The 16,465-nt window shown below is 44.4% G+C and overlaps 1 protein-coding gene across 1 annotated transcript in view; it reads left to right on the plus strand.

Annotated features, from left to right (window-relative positions):
- The first annotated feature begins 631 nt into the window (after positions 1-631).
- Positions 632-16,465, plus strand: part of LOC137336903 (GMP reductase 1) — a 59,303-nt gene continuing 43,469 nt past the window's right edge. Inside the window, exons 1-2 of the mRNA XM_068001695.1 lie at positions 632-879; positions 10,943-11,062. Of these exons, the coding sequence (XP_067857796.1) occupies positions 793-879; positions 10,943-11,062 (207 nt within the window). The 5' untranslated portion in view covers positions 632-792. The remainder of the gene's footprint in view (positions 880-10,942; positions 11,063-16,465) is intronic.

The following is a 16,465-nucleotide window of genomic DNA, read 5'->3' on the forward strand; positions in this document are numbered from 1 at the left end:
GTGTCAGCTTAGATTTTGTGTTCAAGTCTCTGGAGTGGGACTTGAACCACAACCTCCTGGCTCAGAGGTGAGAATGAACCACTGAGCCAAGGCTGACACTCATCGACTGTAAACTGCTGCTACTGGAATACATCGGGTTCCCTTCAAACATCATGAACCTTCTACACACATGCACCCCATGCAAATCGTACAACCCTATCATGGTTTCCAACACTTTCTGTCAAAGCTCATATATGAAGAATGACTGTCTGGAGGTTCTGCAGGGTCCATGAAACTGCACTCCAATATGAGCCACCACTTTCAAGTGAAAGAGGGAAAAACTGGAGGGGGCGGGGGTAAATATTACTGCACAGTAATATTGGCGCACAGACAGGGTCGTGGAAGAACTAATTACACTTCAATCCTAAATGCACATTTGTTTGGGAGTCCCAAAGTACGACAGAATGCAACACTATCCACTAAGCCAATGACTTTCAAAAGTAATGCAGGCGCCTTACATAAACAGAATAGAGTGTTGCTTTAAATGGGAGTGCTGCTGGCTAGTACTGTATTGTAACCGCAGTGTCCCAGGATGCATGTAGACTTCCCCCCCCCCTCCCCTCTCTGCAGTCTTCCCTCGGAGAGGGAGGATGACAGCAGGCCGAACGATTTGAGCTATGCAGCAGCTCGGAAAGTGATCTTTCCAAATAAAGTGCGAGGGGAGGAGGGAGGGGGGTTTTGCAGCCAGCTATAAATGCAGCGCGCGGACAGGCGTCAGGCTTTTGCTGGATCAGGACGGCAGCACTGCTCAGAATGCCCCGGGTGGACACCGATCTCAAGCTCGACTTCAAGGATGTTCTCGTGCGACCTAAAAGGAGCAGCTTGAAGAGCAGATCTGAGGTGAGAGAGGGAGGGTGTGAGAGAGATTTTTAAAAAAAACCCACCCACACCCACAGAGGAATTCTTTTCAAATGTTTTCAGAAAGGGGGCAGGAATCCCCTTCGACAATTTTAAGTTCACCTCCTTTCTCTCCTAATTTTGCACCATCCAAAGCTTTGTTTTTTCCTTCTTTCGGATCTTGCTGTTAAAAACAAAGTTAACGATACTTTGTTTCGTCCAAGCTGGAAGCTTAGGAACGAGTCTAGAGGACTAGCAGAAGGTCAAGTGAAGAAATGTAACAAAATAACCCTTCACATTACCTCGAGCCCAAATACTATGGCCTCAGACAGTTTGCTGCATGCGTTTGATGTGAGTCTTTATTTAATATATTTTTAAAGCGCTTTATTCAAAGATAAGGCAAAACTGAGCCACGATCAGATGGCAAGTGCAGCCCGCAGTGACTTGATCAATACATTGCTGCATTCACTCCACAAGACCTGCGCCTCAAATTAAATTGTTCCCATGGGAACGTGCGGAGAATATCCCAGCATTTAGGGTAAGGTGCGACATTTTTACTTTCCTGGAATTTCTTTCCTGCAGTTGTCACCACAAAATAAAGGATCCCAAGCGAAAGAAGCATTTAACCGGAGTAAAAATGGGGGGGGGGGGGGAAACACTTGCAAGAAGAGACAGAGTGGGGGGGGGGGGGATCTCGTTTCTACACAATCCCCTGGCTGGTGTGGGCTGTAAAGATGTGAACTGTTGTATCCAAATATCTAACTGGGCCCATAACTCGTAAAACATTTAACTAGTCCTGTAACTGGCCGTATAACTGGCTCCTTAATTGGTTATATTGCTGTTTCTATAACCCATAAATGACCCTATAACTGATCATATAACCGGTCCTGTAACTGGTCTTATAACTGTTTCTGTAACTGATCGTATAACTGGTCCTATAATTGTTTTCATAACTGGTTACATAAGGGGTCCTATAACTGATTCTGACAGGTAGTATAACTGTCCAAGACAGTCCCCCCAGTATGTAAGTTGAATTTATAGTGGTGGGGGGGGGGGGGGGGGGGGAGAAAAGAGGAAATACTAAAAGAAATAGAATTTTTAGATAAGGCAGTCACTGCTTACCTGTGGAACATTAAAAGAACACGAGGCACTAGGCTTGGATGGACTTCATACAAGTGTACTTCAAGAGGTGGTCGGCAAAATCAGCAGCTTCCTTGCCAGAATTGTTAGAGAATCATTAGAAATAGAGTCGTGCTCAAGGTTTGGAAAGCAGCTAACAGAACAGACATATTTAGAAGGAACATAAGGAAGCTCCAGGGAACTACAGCCCAGTGAGTCCAAGGTCCATTGTAGATAAAGTATTAAAAACCATCCTGAAAGAGGAAATGCCTTGATAGGTATGGTATGGTAAGAGAGAGTCAGTGCCAATTTACAGGAGGGACATTTTGCTAAATTTGCTAGTTCTTTGAGATAATGACAGACTTTGTTCACAACAAAAATCTGTGGATGTGATATATTTAGATTTCAGCAAGGCTTTTGATACTGCACTACACAAGCAATGAATTCACAAGGTAGGAAGGCAAGCTTCTGAGATGGATTGAAAGCAGAGAAAGCAAAAAGTGGTTATGAGTGGAGCTGGATCATACGAACTTGGGATAAAGAGGGACAAGAAAAGACAGACTGGTCAATTCAACCTGTCCCACCAGACATGGTGCAGTCTATGTACACCATCAACCCTCCCTTCCTCCACCCAAGACATGCAATCATCAGGGACAGGCAACAAAATGGAGAAAATAACAAGGCCAATTTAGGAAAAAACACTGGCAAATTTCTCTTCAGCCCCTGAAGGCAATCAAGCTAATTCCAGTACACTAATTACTACTAGTCACATTGATCTTTTATAATTTGAGATGTCTTCAACTTGCAGGAAGTGGCCCATTTCCCCTTTGAAGGCATGTAGTGAATCCATACTCATTGCATTTTCAGACAATCTGATCTAGAGGTTGATGACGGTCTGTGAAAAGAAGTATATTTCCTAGTGTCTAACCTAATTCTGTTTTCTTATTTTGTACTGACGCCCCCTAGTCCTCCCGCTTCTATCTAGTCAACGTGGCAAGAGGCCACCAACAGGGTGTCACAGGGGACAGTGCTGGGGCCATTGTCGTTTACAGTGTACAGAAATGATTTGGACGTGGGGACATGAAGCTATCTCAGTTTGCAAGTGACATAAAATCGGGTATGTGTTTCAAACAATAGGGAACGGGCAAACCAAATACAAAATGAACTGAAACAAAAGCAAAATACTGCAGATGCTGGAAATCTGAAATAAAAACAGAAAGTGCTGGAAACACTCAGCAGGTCAGGCAGCATCTGTGAAGGGAAAAACAGAGTCTGTTTCTCACTCCACAAATGCTGTCTTGACCTGCTGAGTGTTTCCAGTGTTTTCTGTTTTTATTACAAAATGAACCGGATAGGTTGGCAGGTGGGCTGATCAGTTGTGTATGGGCATTTAATGTTGACAATTGCTGGGTAATCAGACTAGGGAAGAGCAATCAAGACTAGGAATATAAACTAAATGGTACAATACTACAGGAAACAACACAGGAAAGTGATCTGGGGGATATTAGTGGATAGCTCACTGAAACCAACAGCGCAACAGTAAGGAAAGCTAATTGGATTTTGGGATCTATACCCAGAGGGATAGAGCAGCAATCCTAAGAGGTGACAATGAATGGTATGGTACAAGGCACTGGTACGGCCACACTTGCAGTACTGTATACAGTTCTGGTCTCCATACTATAGCAGTGGTATCCGTATATTGGAGACAGTGCAGAAAAGGGCATCCAAGGCATCGGAGTGATGAGGAGAGATTGAAGAGTCGGTGATTGTCACAAACTCTAGAACCAGGGGACAAGGGTTCCAATTTAGAAGAGGGAACGTGCATAGTTTAGATGCAACTACTTTACACAGTGGAAGGTGAACGTGTGGAATGGATTGGCCAGGAAGGCAGTGGAAGGAGATGGGTGGTCATTTTAACTTTAGGCGATGGTGTAAAATATCGAATTGGCCACCCATTATACGCTACGCCCAATTTCCCTTTACTTTGAAGTCAATGGGAGGGAAAATCGGACAGGGTATATAATAGGTGGGCGTTTCAATATTGCCCAGTTTACATCATCGCCCAAAGTTAAAATTACCCCCATAGTATGAAAAAGTTTACGGGAGAATTGAATAGATATTTGAGGGAGTGGGCAATTGAGAACTCTTGGTTTTATGGACTGGCCAGGGGGACTGCAGAGTCTTCTCCAGACCTGCACTTTATTCTTATAACTACTTACATTACTGTTTATAGAGCTGTTCATATGGCTAGTTATATAATTGGTCACCTAACTGATCATATAGCCAGTCATAAAACTGTTTGTATGACTGGTTATAAAGCTGGTCATACAACTGTTCACATAACTGATTCTAGTGTGGGATTTGACTTCATATTTTTTGCCACTATACTGTACATTGCCTTGCAAAACCCCAAACTATGTAAAGATATTTTAACATTTTTTATTCACTATAACATATTACATTTTTTTGACCACTTTTGTGTGTGGTTACATCAATCACCAGAGTAAAATATCGTAATAAGGCAACATAGATGGCAATTACCTTGAAAAATATTATTAGTAAACCTCTATCCTGATGAGTAATACCACAGCCATCGCAGCAAGTGGTGGAGTATGAAAATGAATGGTGCAGTACTGGAGAGAACACCCCAATTTTGCAAGAAAGACACACATAATTTTTGATGTAATAACTGGCGAATACATTGTACTTTTTCCATGACACAAACTTCAAATAAAAAACATTGAAATTTTAACATAAATTCAAGGCTGAATTCAGTTCTGCAGCATTAAGGTTGTTCCATTCATTGCCGGGGTTTAGCAGCCTGCAATCTAGGCTGTAAACCCGCTTAGGTCAATGGGAAGCAGAATAGCTGGGTCCTACAGCTAGTCATAATCACATCTGGCAGTAGTTTACAGATTGTACAGTTTACCCACAGAAAATGAACAAACATTTATTTTTTTAATTCATTCTCAGGATGTGGGAGTCTCTGGCAAGGTCGGTATTTAGTGCCCAATCCTTGAGAAAGTCGTGGTGGGCCGCCTTCTTGAACTGTAGCAGTCCATATGGTGAAGGTGCTCCCACAGTGCTGTTAGGTAGGGAATTCCAGTATTTTGACCCAGTGGCGATCTAATACCTAAAAGTAAGTGCATTCATTATAAGCGGTTTTATCATTGAAATCAGTCCTTGGCAGGATGTGCCCATCAACAAGCAAGTTATACACCAGTGAGTGAAAATCATACCTCTAGAATTTTCAGCCCTTGACATCCCTAGATATACAGATAATTCTTTATAAAGAGGAGGCTGTGTTTTTTTAGTAGAACTCCTGTCTTCTCACATAAATGTACCATGGACTATAAAACACACTGAAATATGTAAGCAAGATTAGAGTGCTGATCATGTTAAAATGCAGCCTATCTATATCCGCAGCATGATCCTGCCTCTTCAACCTGATACTGCACATAGCATCAGGTTACTATGCATGTTAAATGTCAGTGCTCCCTGTGAGTGATACTGGCTGCAACTGGTGCTGGGAACTATGGGAAAATGGTGGCAGAGCTAGCAGTTTAAATCATGACTTCACAGAAGACCCAATTATTGCTGGGCAAGGAGCTGCTGCCAGATAGGGAGCTGTTTTGTGTAATTGGAACTGACCTTGACTGACATCATCACCAGAAACTGCTATATTAACACTAGTTATTATGCCATTTTCTCAAGTCCATTTTTATTGCAAATTGCTGCCAAATTTGTTCTAATTATGCCATTGGGAAGTTTAACAACACAGTCTTGACACTTAAAAGCTTTCATACAGAGTCTTCCCTTTCAAAACTCATCAAACAATTGTTAAAGAGAATTGTAAGCTATCATTACTGTTGCTATGATGCTCTAAGCTGGACCTGTGCTTAAGAAGTTCCTCTTCTGCTTTTATCTCTTTGCCCTTTCAATTACACACATGAATGTAGTCAATCTCAAAATGATTCACTTTATTTACTGATCTCCAGCTGCCCCTTACGTTCCTCTCCTCAAACTTGCTTCTCATATTATAATTCTGCCCTTTTTGTTCGCAACTACAGAGATGAATAAAGAGGAAATACTTGCATTTATAAAGCGCTCATCACATCCCCAGGACATCCTAAAGTGCTTCACGGCCAATGAATTACTTTTGATGCGTTATTATGTAGATAAGTGCAGCAGCCAATTTGTGCACAGCAAGGTCCACAAACAACAAATGAAGTGTCAGTCTAGATTACGTACATCAGTGGTGGAGCTTGAACCCGCAGTCTTCTGACTCAAACAATAGTGCTACGAACTGAGTCAAACTGATATTGAACTGTTAATGCTGCTTAAATCTCATGCTGTGAGAGGCTCTACAATATAAAACCTCTATTCCGGAAACTTCTTTGCCTCCAGTCTTCTCCCCTCCCCTGACCACACTGATTGTTGCTAAGGTAAGGTTCCACTGGTACTGGTTGCCTACCAATGCCTTGCTCAAGAAGTTATTTTGCATGTGTGAGCCTGGATACTAAACACTGTCCTCGCCTGACACCCATGCACTTGCCAGTAGGAGCTGCTGGATAGCCATTAGGAATGGGAAACCTAATTGATCTTGTTACTCCCCTCTCCCACCCAGGCTCACTGTTGTGAACTCTAAAACACCCTGACAGACCCTTCTCAGTAGAGATCAGCTAGCTCATCACAGGCTCTTTCTGGTCCATATTATAGGTCACTTTGGGCACTGCATTTACCCAGTTAACCATTGAAGGAGCTATTCCCTTCAGTTCTTTCATCAAATAAAATGGCCTAGAAATTCGATCGTGCCCAAAAACGGGTGCGCACTGCACGTGTATGTTGGTGTTGTCCCAGGCAGCACGTAATATTTGTGCTGCCTGCTCATTGTCATGAGTCAGGCGTGCAGCCAGCGCTACTCGTTGGCTGCGCACCTGTTTGGTGGACCAGATATCGTGTGTCTCTGACTCCACTTAAATGCAGCCACCATTTCTTAAAGGGGAAGGCAAGATCCATAAGGTTGGACTGGAGGAAGGCAATCGGATGGTGCTAGTAAGGATGGTGGTGATAAGGATTGTGGGATGTTGGTGTAAGTTGGTTGCTTGAGTACATCAGTTGTTTGTTCGATCACGTTTCTTGTGATGGCATGGCTCTTGTTGTGGGCCAGCTGTGCTCCTGGTCCCTGAAAGGAGTCATGAGCCATGTCTGGAGGGGATAGCCCTTGCCGTCCAGTAGCTAGCCTGTACCCTGACAGTCTGGCTGGAATAAAGGTGGCACAGAGGACTGGCGCAGAGTGAATGAGTCATGACAGCCACCAGGAAACTGGCCACATAGCTGCCTGTGGCCGCAAATCTATATGTTGAGGGAGTGAAATCCCTTTCAATTGATAAAGATGTCATGCTGGAGATGGGGAGCACATATGGCAATGTTGGTGTAGCTTATGGCATCTTGGACCCTGGGGAAGCCTACCATGCGGGCAAAGCCTAGTGACTCGTCCTGCTTTGCTCTGTCCATGGGGAAAGAGATATAGGTGCTCCTCCGGGTGTGGAGAGCTTCGGTGACCTCCCTGATACATCAATGTACTACAAACTGAGATTTGGCTGAAGTCACCTGCTATAGCCTGGAAGGAGCCTGTTGCCTAAATGTTAAGGGCTACGATGACCCTAACAGCCACAAGTAGTGCTGTCCGTGCCCTGGTGTGAGGCTCTAGTTATGGCTGCAGCAAGTGACATAGCTTGGTGACAGCCTCCTTGGTGAAATGAAGATGCTTCATATATTGCTCGTCAGTGAAGTTCATGTAGGAGAAGTGCTCCCTGAATACCCGCTATGGGCATGGCCTCCTGCGCAGTGCCCTCCTCCTCCTCCCTCTTGTTGAAGCTGATCCTGCTCTCTGATATGTTCCCTGATGCTTCCCCTTCTCCATCCCAATGGCAGCCCTACCAGACCACCTATGACTGCAGTATAACTGTTTATAAGGCAGCCAAAAAACAGTGCAGCACCAGCAAAATGTTCTTTTCAGCCATCAAACTTAACTTTCCAGAGTCAAAACAGGCCAAAAATGCCCAGAAGGTAAACAGCAGCATGAAAAGACAAACCAGCAACTAATCTGTAAGTACTGCATGATCCCTTTAAATAGCGTTAATGAAGGGTCCTTCCTGCCTGTTAGTGCCACGAGTTGCTGGGTGAGTTTAGCATGTGAATCAGGTGCTGCAACAAAGGTAGGATGCTTGTTTACCTAAGTTATTCTTTGCTTTAAATAGTTCTGGCCTGCACCCTGGATACCTACAGAGAATCCTGATCCAGAATGGTGGACGGTGCACTTTCGGCTCAAAATGAGCGCCTGCTTCCTGCCAGCCATATTGGAAGATTATGCTCCCAAAAAAATGGGCGTGCGCAATTAAATTTCTAGGCCAATGACTCTTTAAAGAAAACAATAAAGTACGACATCAAAAAAACTGACTGCCATCAAATAATTTTTGGGTTTACACCCCTACATTGATATTATGAGCACTGGAAAATCTTTTTACAGAAAAGATTTCCTATCAGATAAATAAATGAGAGGCAAGGCTCCCAGCATAACCAGAGCCTCACTGGACACGAGTCTGCGTCAGAGAATCAGCCCTATAGTGTTGTAGCCCTATCTCCAGTCTCTCTTGCTTGCCTTTAGTGAGGCTCAGAGCTGGGAGTGCAGCCTTCTGTTATAAATGTAGGTAATACTCGATATCTTTCACTAAATTTAAGTCAATATTCCCATCTCAGTATTGACATAATAACCACAAATTGCTCAATGACTCACTCTCACAGTTTTTGATATGATATCATCTGGAGTTATCTATTGGACAACAATCTTGCAACTCACTGAGCTCTCCAGTATTTTGGATGTATGGTGTATAGTAGATAGTTTATACCGAAAATAATCACTATCAAAATAACTGTTCAAAAACCATGTTCTTTGAGGTCCTACAATACAATTTCGTATTCTGTGAAGTTCTGTGTCACACACCAGGAACACACAACCCTAAGGCTGCGTTCAATCATTGGAACATCAATGGCTTCTGCAGTGTCACCTTGGCTGTTAGTGTATTTTACGATAAAATGTTTCAAAAAATTTACTGCCATTTATAAAGAATAGTACAAAACTGCTGGTGAATTACAAAACAGTAATCCAATTTGGGGTTCTGTTCACAGATCTTTCCTGTCATGCTTTGACATGATCTGAACCTCTTTGATTGAATCACTGTCTTGTCATTCATTGAGAGGCATCCTGATGGTTAGTTCTTTTTGACTCCTGGTGCATTGTCTTGAACTGGCAACGATAAGGAGACTACACATATTCTGATTGTTTCTCTCCATCTGACATCCTCTACACATTAATCTGCACCATTACTCCAGTTGGCAACTAGCAACAGTGGCAAGTGCAGTATTATTTTCAGCAGTAGCTTTACTCCCAGCATCAATGTTAATTTAATTGTGGGCACTCTTAGGAAAATAATGAACGTAGTTAAATATAGCAGCACTTCAAAAGCAATCCATTTTAGCTTCTTTTATAGATGCAGTTCGTAGTAGGATCCTGATTTCAGCTTCACTAAGTCTAATTTAGCAAAGAGCTATCTCTTTTCAATTAATTAATTAGAGATGATTTGCATCTTGATGGTTAGTTCTTTTTGACTCCTGGTGCAATGTCTTGAACTGGCAACGATAAGGAGACTACACATATTCTGATTGTTTCTCTCCATCTGACATTGCTGTTTCACAACACACCGCACAGTTGAATTTGGGTTCCAGCCAAAAAAACAAAAGGATGAATGATTTGCCTGATGCTACTTCGGGCACACATTCGACAAGTTTCTACTGTTCAGCCAATGTGCATAAATCCATTCATCACATGGACATGCCTTACGATCATAGCGGAGGCAGCAACCCTCAGAGAACAATCATCGCAGTACCCACTGCAAACGATTCCTCTCATTTAAGAAATTCCTGATAACATGTGGGCTTTAAATGAAACAAGCAGATGGCTTGTGACCAAATTGATAATGAAGGGAGGCAATGCTACAAATCGCACAAGAGTGAATGTTTTGCATGACCGTTTCTACCACCAGTGGGGGAAAGACACACAGCGGAAATTGTGGATTCTTCAACTTGCGGAGTTCATGTAAATAACATTCATGAGTCAGAAGTAGCCTTTGGGACATTGGCACATTTGGTCTAAAAATTCTGATGTATTGACTGATATTCACAATTGCCCTTCCATCTGAGCTTATGAATGTTTTTTAAATTCGCTCTTGGGATATGGGTGTTGCTGGCAAGGCCAGCATTTATTGCCCATCCCTAGTTGCCCTTGAGAAGGTGGTGGTGAGCCGCCTTCTTGAACCACTGCAGTCCGTGTGGTGAAGTGCTCCTACAGTGCTGTTAGATAGGGAGTTCTAGTGTTTTGACCCAACAAAGATGAAGGCACGGTGATATATATCCAAGTTGGGATGGCGTGTGACTTGGAGGGAAATTTGGAGGTGGTGATGTTGCCATGTGCCTGCTGCCTTTGTCCTTCTAGGTGCTGGAGGTCGCGGTTTGGGAGGTGCTGTCGAAGATTGAATTCCAGCCGTGGCCAAATTATCAATAGGTGGGAGAGGGGGGAGAAAAGTAGCTAGGGAAGAGAATTAATTGCCATCATCCTTAATGGTGGGTGAACTGGCAATATCATTGCAAATGTCATCGGTCTTGACCATTCAGCTCTGTTGACCAACAGATTTAGGGTGCTAGCCTGAGGAGCAAGGAGAAAATGGGAGGAGTGGGGGAAATTATACAAACCAGATAAAGGACAAAGAGCATTAGCAAGTAGATGTGAACAGGCTTCAGTAAGGATCTCAGGAACAGTGAAAAAAGACAAGTTTAGGTGAGTGGAATGGGGTGCCTCTTTCAAGGGGTCTTTTTCACCTCTCTGCAGGTGGATCTGAAACGAACCTTCACGTTCCGGAACTCCAGTAAGACTTTCAGTGGAATCCCCATTATAGCAGCCAACATGGATACTGTTGGTACATTCGAAATGGCAGAAGTTTTAAGTAAGGTGGGTAACTTTTTGTTTTGGGATAAACTTTTATGAATGTGCATGTATTTAACAATTGACTATGTAATTGGACACACGGGGGATTTGATAGTGAGTCATACTGAGCTGTGATGTTTTGAAAATATCAGGTGATGGTTTAATAATCCTTCTTTTCCATTAGTCAATGATGAATTGTGCCCCCTGGGACTTAGAATATAGCAGTACCTGATATTTTACTTGTGACCTTTACAATCCCCTGAAAAAAGGCCTTTAATTATTTTTCCCTTGGCTGGAGAAGGGCAGCATATTTACTTACTGCAGTGTTCCGATGCAATCCACCCAGCTGTCCATTAGTTGAGTTTAATTTGAACTCAACTGTTTGCATTTAGAGGAGAAACCATTAAGTATGATTTACCACAGCTTTCTGGCTGTGCGGAGTTTATTGTGCCCATTCTAATGAAGGTAAACCATTCAGATCAATCTCAGATGGTTAGCCAGTATTGGGGGGGGCGGGTGGGGGGTTCTGTTAGGGAAGGAAACTGAAGCTCTTTCCCCATTGCCACCATTTTGAGACACAGATCTATAATAATGTTTTTTTTAAATCATAAGAAAAGCTTGTCGACCCCTGCTGAATCAGAATCAACTCTGTGCTACTCACAAGTGTGTGCACAGCAGGTTTGTAATTGTCAAACACACAAACTGTTCAGTTTAGGTGATTTAGACCTTTTCCATTGCACCTTTTAAGAAATGTGTTTCTAAAACCTAAAACCAAAATGGAGAAGAGAACAAAATAAATACTGTAGTTAAGTGCAGCATTCAACTCACAGGTGTTGCTGGTTCAAGGGCAGGTCACTTGTATGTTTAGTAACTATAGATATATATATAGATGCACATACAGGACTATAAAGTGAAGCCAAAACTTAAATTAGACAGTGCTGAAAGGTGGCCTTGCTGAACATGATAAAGAGAGGGAGTGCAAAACTGAGTGTGCGATTATCACAGTACACAGGATCAATTTACTCAGTGGCATGAGGCCATCCACATGGAAACTCTGTCCAAAGAAGTAAAGTTGCTCTTGTAGAAAACATGAATTCAAGTGTCCAGACACTGGAAAATATGGACAAAATCATAATGTCATTGAAAGAAATACATACTTCATACTGAAGAAATACATACTTCACGCCAAACATCTGAAGTGTAAATCCAGAGTCAGGGCCCAATCTAATTTCCTTGGGCAGTGCCTCTGGATTTAAGCTGCATTTACACTAACTACTGTTAATGAACGGAGAGTCATGTGGGGCATGTCCCAATTCCTGATATGTGCACCCATAAGTTTGGGTTCCATCGGAGCTGGAGACTCATAGCAGCCTTGATCCAGGCATGGACGTAAGAGCTGAATGCCAAAGGAGAGGCGAGAGCATCTGCCCTCAACACCAAGGCTGTATTTGACAAAGTAATGGCACCAAGGAGCCCGAGCAAGGCTGAGGCCAGTGGGAGTCAAGGGAAAATCCCTCCAATGGCTGGAATCGTACCTGACACACTGGAAGATGGTTGTAGCTGTCAGAGGCCAAGCATCACAGCCTCAGCACATCAATGTAAGAGTTCCTCACAGGAGCATCCTCAGCCCAGCCATCATCGGCTGCTTCATTAATGACCGTCGTGCTGTCATAAGGCCAGGAATGGGGTTGTTGGCTCGTGATTCCAGTGTTCAGATCCATTCACAACTCCTCCAATAATGAAGCAACTCATAGCAGCCTACAAGAAGATTTGGACAATATCCAAGCTTGAGCTGAAAAGTGGCAGGTGACATTCATGCCACATAAATTCCAGATAATTACCATCTTCAACAAGAAAAGGCCTAACCATCTCCCCATGACCTTCACTGGCACCACCATTGTTGAGTCCCTCACCATGAGCATTACGAAAACATAACCCATCACAAGGCTGCTTATTTACTCCTCTCACACACACAATATTAGTTGATTAGGAACTAGATGTAGTAATCACTGCCACATGGACACATAACCCACCTCACTAGTTTACCAGCGACTTGACTTACTAGTATTCTACAACATTATTATGACAATCAATACTGAATAGAATCTACTATACTACAGCTCATTTAAAACTGTTATCATACCAAAACCAGAGCTCAGTTGCAACTTTTCAATGCTGAATATTGTGAAGTAATATTGGAGAAGGTACGGAAGCACAGAATGTTACATAATTCATAGTATTCTTTGAGCAAATTTTTAAAAAATGTTAAATTTTTCTGTTGAAATCCTTCACTACGCAGATCGGCTTATTTTGCTGTCTGACAATGAGGAATCAGCTGTAATATCTGGCTTGGGCCTCCCACTAACACAATGAAGCTAAAGCCATTTCCAACCAGGCCATAGATCTGTACAAACCTTTAGAGGCAAGAGGCTATCTTATTAAATGTAATGTCTTACTGAAACTACCAGTTTATTACTTATTTGATAATATGCCCTGGCCTGGGTGCCGAGTGTGGCAACCATATATGACCTTTTTTTAAAAATTCGTTCATGGGATGTGGGCGTCGCTGGCGAGGCCGGCATTTATAGCCCATCCCTAATTGCCCATGAGAAGGTGGTGGTGAGCCGCCTTCTTGAACCGCTGCAGTCCGTGTGGTGACGGTTCTCCCACAGTGCTGTTAGGAAGGGAGTTCCAGGATTTTGATCCAGCGACGATGAAGGAACGGCGATATATTTCCAAGTCGGGATGGTGTGTGACTTGGAGGGGAACGTGCAGGTGGTGTTGTTCCCATGTGCCTGCTGCTCTTGTCCTTCTAGTTGGTAGAGGTCGCGGGTTTGGGAGGTGCTGTCGAAGAAGCCTTGGCGAGTTGCTGCAGTGCATCCTGTGGATGGTACACACTGCAGCCACAGTGCGCCGGTGGTGAAGGGAGTGAATGTTTAGGGTGGTGGAAGGGGTGCCAATCAAGCGGGCTGCTTTGTCCTGGATGGTGTCAAGCTTCTTCAATTTTGTTTTAGCTGCACTCATCCAGGCAAGTGGAGAATATTCCATCACACTCCTGACTTGTGCCTTGTAGATGGTGGAAAGGCTTTGGGGAGTCAGGAGGTGAGTCACTCGCTGCAGAATACCCAGCCTCTGACCTGCTCTTGTAGCCACAGTATTTATATGGCTGGTCCAGTTAAGTTTCTGGTCAATGGTGACCCCCAGGATGTTGATTGTGGGGGATTTGGCGATGGTAATGCCGTTGAATGTCAAGGGGAGGTGGTTAGACTCTCTCTTGTTGGAGATGGTCATTGCCTGGCACTTATGAGCCCAAGCCTGGATGTTGTCCAGGTCTTGCTGCATGTGGGCTCGGAGTGCTTCATTATTTGAGGGGTTGCGAATGGAACTGAACACTGTGCAATCATCAGCGAACATCCCCATTTCTGACTTTATGATGGAGGGAAGGTCATTGATGAAGCAGCTGAAGATGGTTGGGCGTAGGACACTGCCCTGAAGAACTCCTGCAGCAATGCCCTGGGGCTGAGATGATTGGCCTCCAGCAACCACTACCATCTTCCTTTGTGCCAGGTATGACTCCAGCCACTGGAGAGTTTTCCCCCTGATTCCCATTGACTTCAATTTTACTAGGGCTCCTTGGTGCCACACTCGGTCAAATGCTGCCTTGATGTCAAGGGCAGTCACTCTCACCTCACCTCTGGAATTCAGCTCTTTTGTCCATGTTTGGACCAAGGCTGTAATGAGGTCTGGAGCTGAGTGGTCCTGGCGGAACACAAACTGACCATCGGTGAGCAGATTATTGGTGAGTAAGTGCCGCTTGATAGCACCGTCGACGACACCTTCCATCACTTTGCTGATGATTGAGATTAGACTGATGGGGCGGTAATTGGCCGGATTGGATTTGTCCTGCATTTTGTGGACAGGACATACCTGGGCAATTTTCCTCATTGTTGGGTAGATGCCAGCGTTGTAGCTGTACTGGAACAGCTTGGCTAGAGGCGCAGCTAGTTCTGGAGCACAAGTCTTCAGCACTACAGCTGGGATGTTGTCGGGGCCCACAGCCTTTGCTGTATCCAGTGCACTCAGCCGTTTCTTGATATTACGTGGAGTGAATCGAATTGGCTTTAGACTGGCTTCTGTGATGGTAGGGATATCGGGAGGAGGCCGAGATGGATCATCCACTCGGCACTTCTGGCTGAAGATGGTTGCAAACGCTTCAGCCTTGTCTTTTGCACTCACGTGCTGAACTCCGCCATCATTGAGGATGGGGATGTTTACAGAGCCTCCTCCTCCCGTTAGTTGTTTAATTGTCTACCATCATTCACGACTGGATGTGGCAGGACTGCAGAGCTTTGATCTGATCCGTTGATTGTGGAATCGCTTAGCTCTGTCTATAGCATGTTGCTTCCGCTGTTTAGCATGCATGTAGTCCTGAGTTGTAGCTTCAACAGGTTGGCACCTCAATTTTCGGTACGCCTGGTGCTGCTCCTGGCATGCTCTTCTACACTCCTCATTGAACCAGGGTTGATCCCCTAGCTTGTTGGTAACGGCAGAGTGAGGAATATGCCGGGCCATGAGGTTATAGATTGTGCTGTAATACAATTCTGCTGCTGATGATGGCCCACAGCGCCTCATGGATGCCCAGTTTTGAGCTGCTAGGTCTGTTCTGAATCTATCCCATTTAGCACAGTGGTAGTGCCACACAACACGTTGGATGGTGTCATCAGTGCAAAGACAGGACTTCGTCTCCACGAGGACTGTGCGGTGGTCACTCCTACCGATACTGTCATGGACAGATGCATTTGCGACAGGTAGATTGGTGAGGACGAGGTCAAGTAAGTTTTTCCCTCGTGTTGGTTCGCTCACCACCTGCCGCAGGCCCAGTCTAGCAGCTATGTCCTTCAGGACTCGGCCAGCTCGGTCAGTAGTGGTGCTACCGAGCCACTCTTGGTGATGGACATTGAAGTCCCCCACCCAGAGTACATTCTGTGCCCTTGCTGCCCACAGTGCTTCCTCCAAGTGGTGTTCAACATGGAGGAGGACTGATTCATCAGCTGAGGGAGGACGGTAGGTGGTAATCAGCAGGAGGTTTCCTTGCCCATGTTTGACCTGATGCCATGAGATTTCATGGGGTCCAGAGTCAATGTTGAGGACTCCAAGGGCCACTCCCTCCTGACTGTATACTACTGTACCGCCACCTCTGGTGGGTCTGTCTTGCCGGTGGGACAGGACATACCCAGGGATGGTGATGGAAGAGTCTGGGATGTTGGCTGAAAGGTAAGATTCTGTGAGAATGGCTATGTCAGGCTGTTGCTTGACTAGTCTGTGGGACAGCTCTCCCAATTTTGGCACAAGTCCCCAGATGTTAGTGAGGAGAACTTTGCAGGGTCGACTGGGCTTGGTTTGCCTTTGTCATGTCCGATGCCTAGT

Source organism: Heptranchias perlo, chromosome 2 (assembly GCF_035084215.1).
Source record: "Heptranchias perlo isolate sHepPer1 chromosome 2, sHepPer1.hap1, whole genome shotgun sequence".
NCBI lineage: Eukaryota > Metazoa > Chordata > Chondrichthyes > Hexanchiformes > Hexanchidae > Heptranchias > Heptranchias perlo.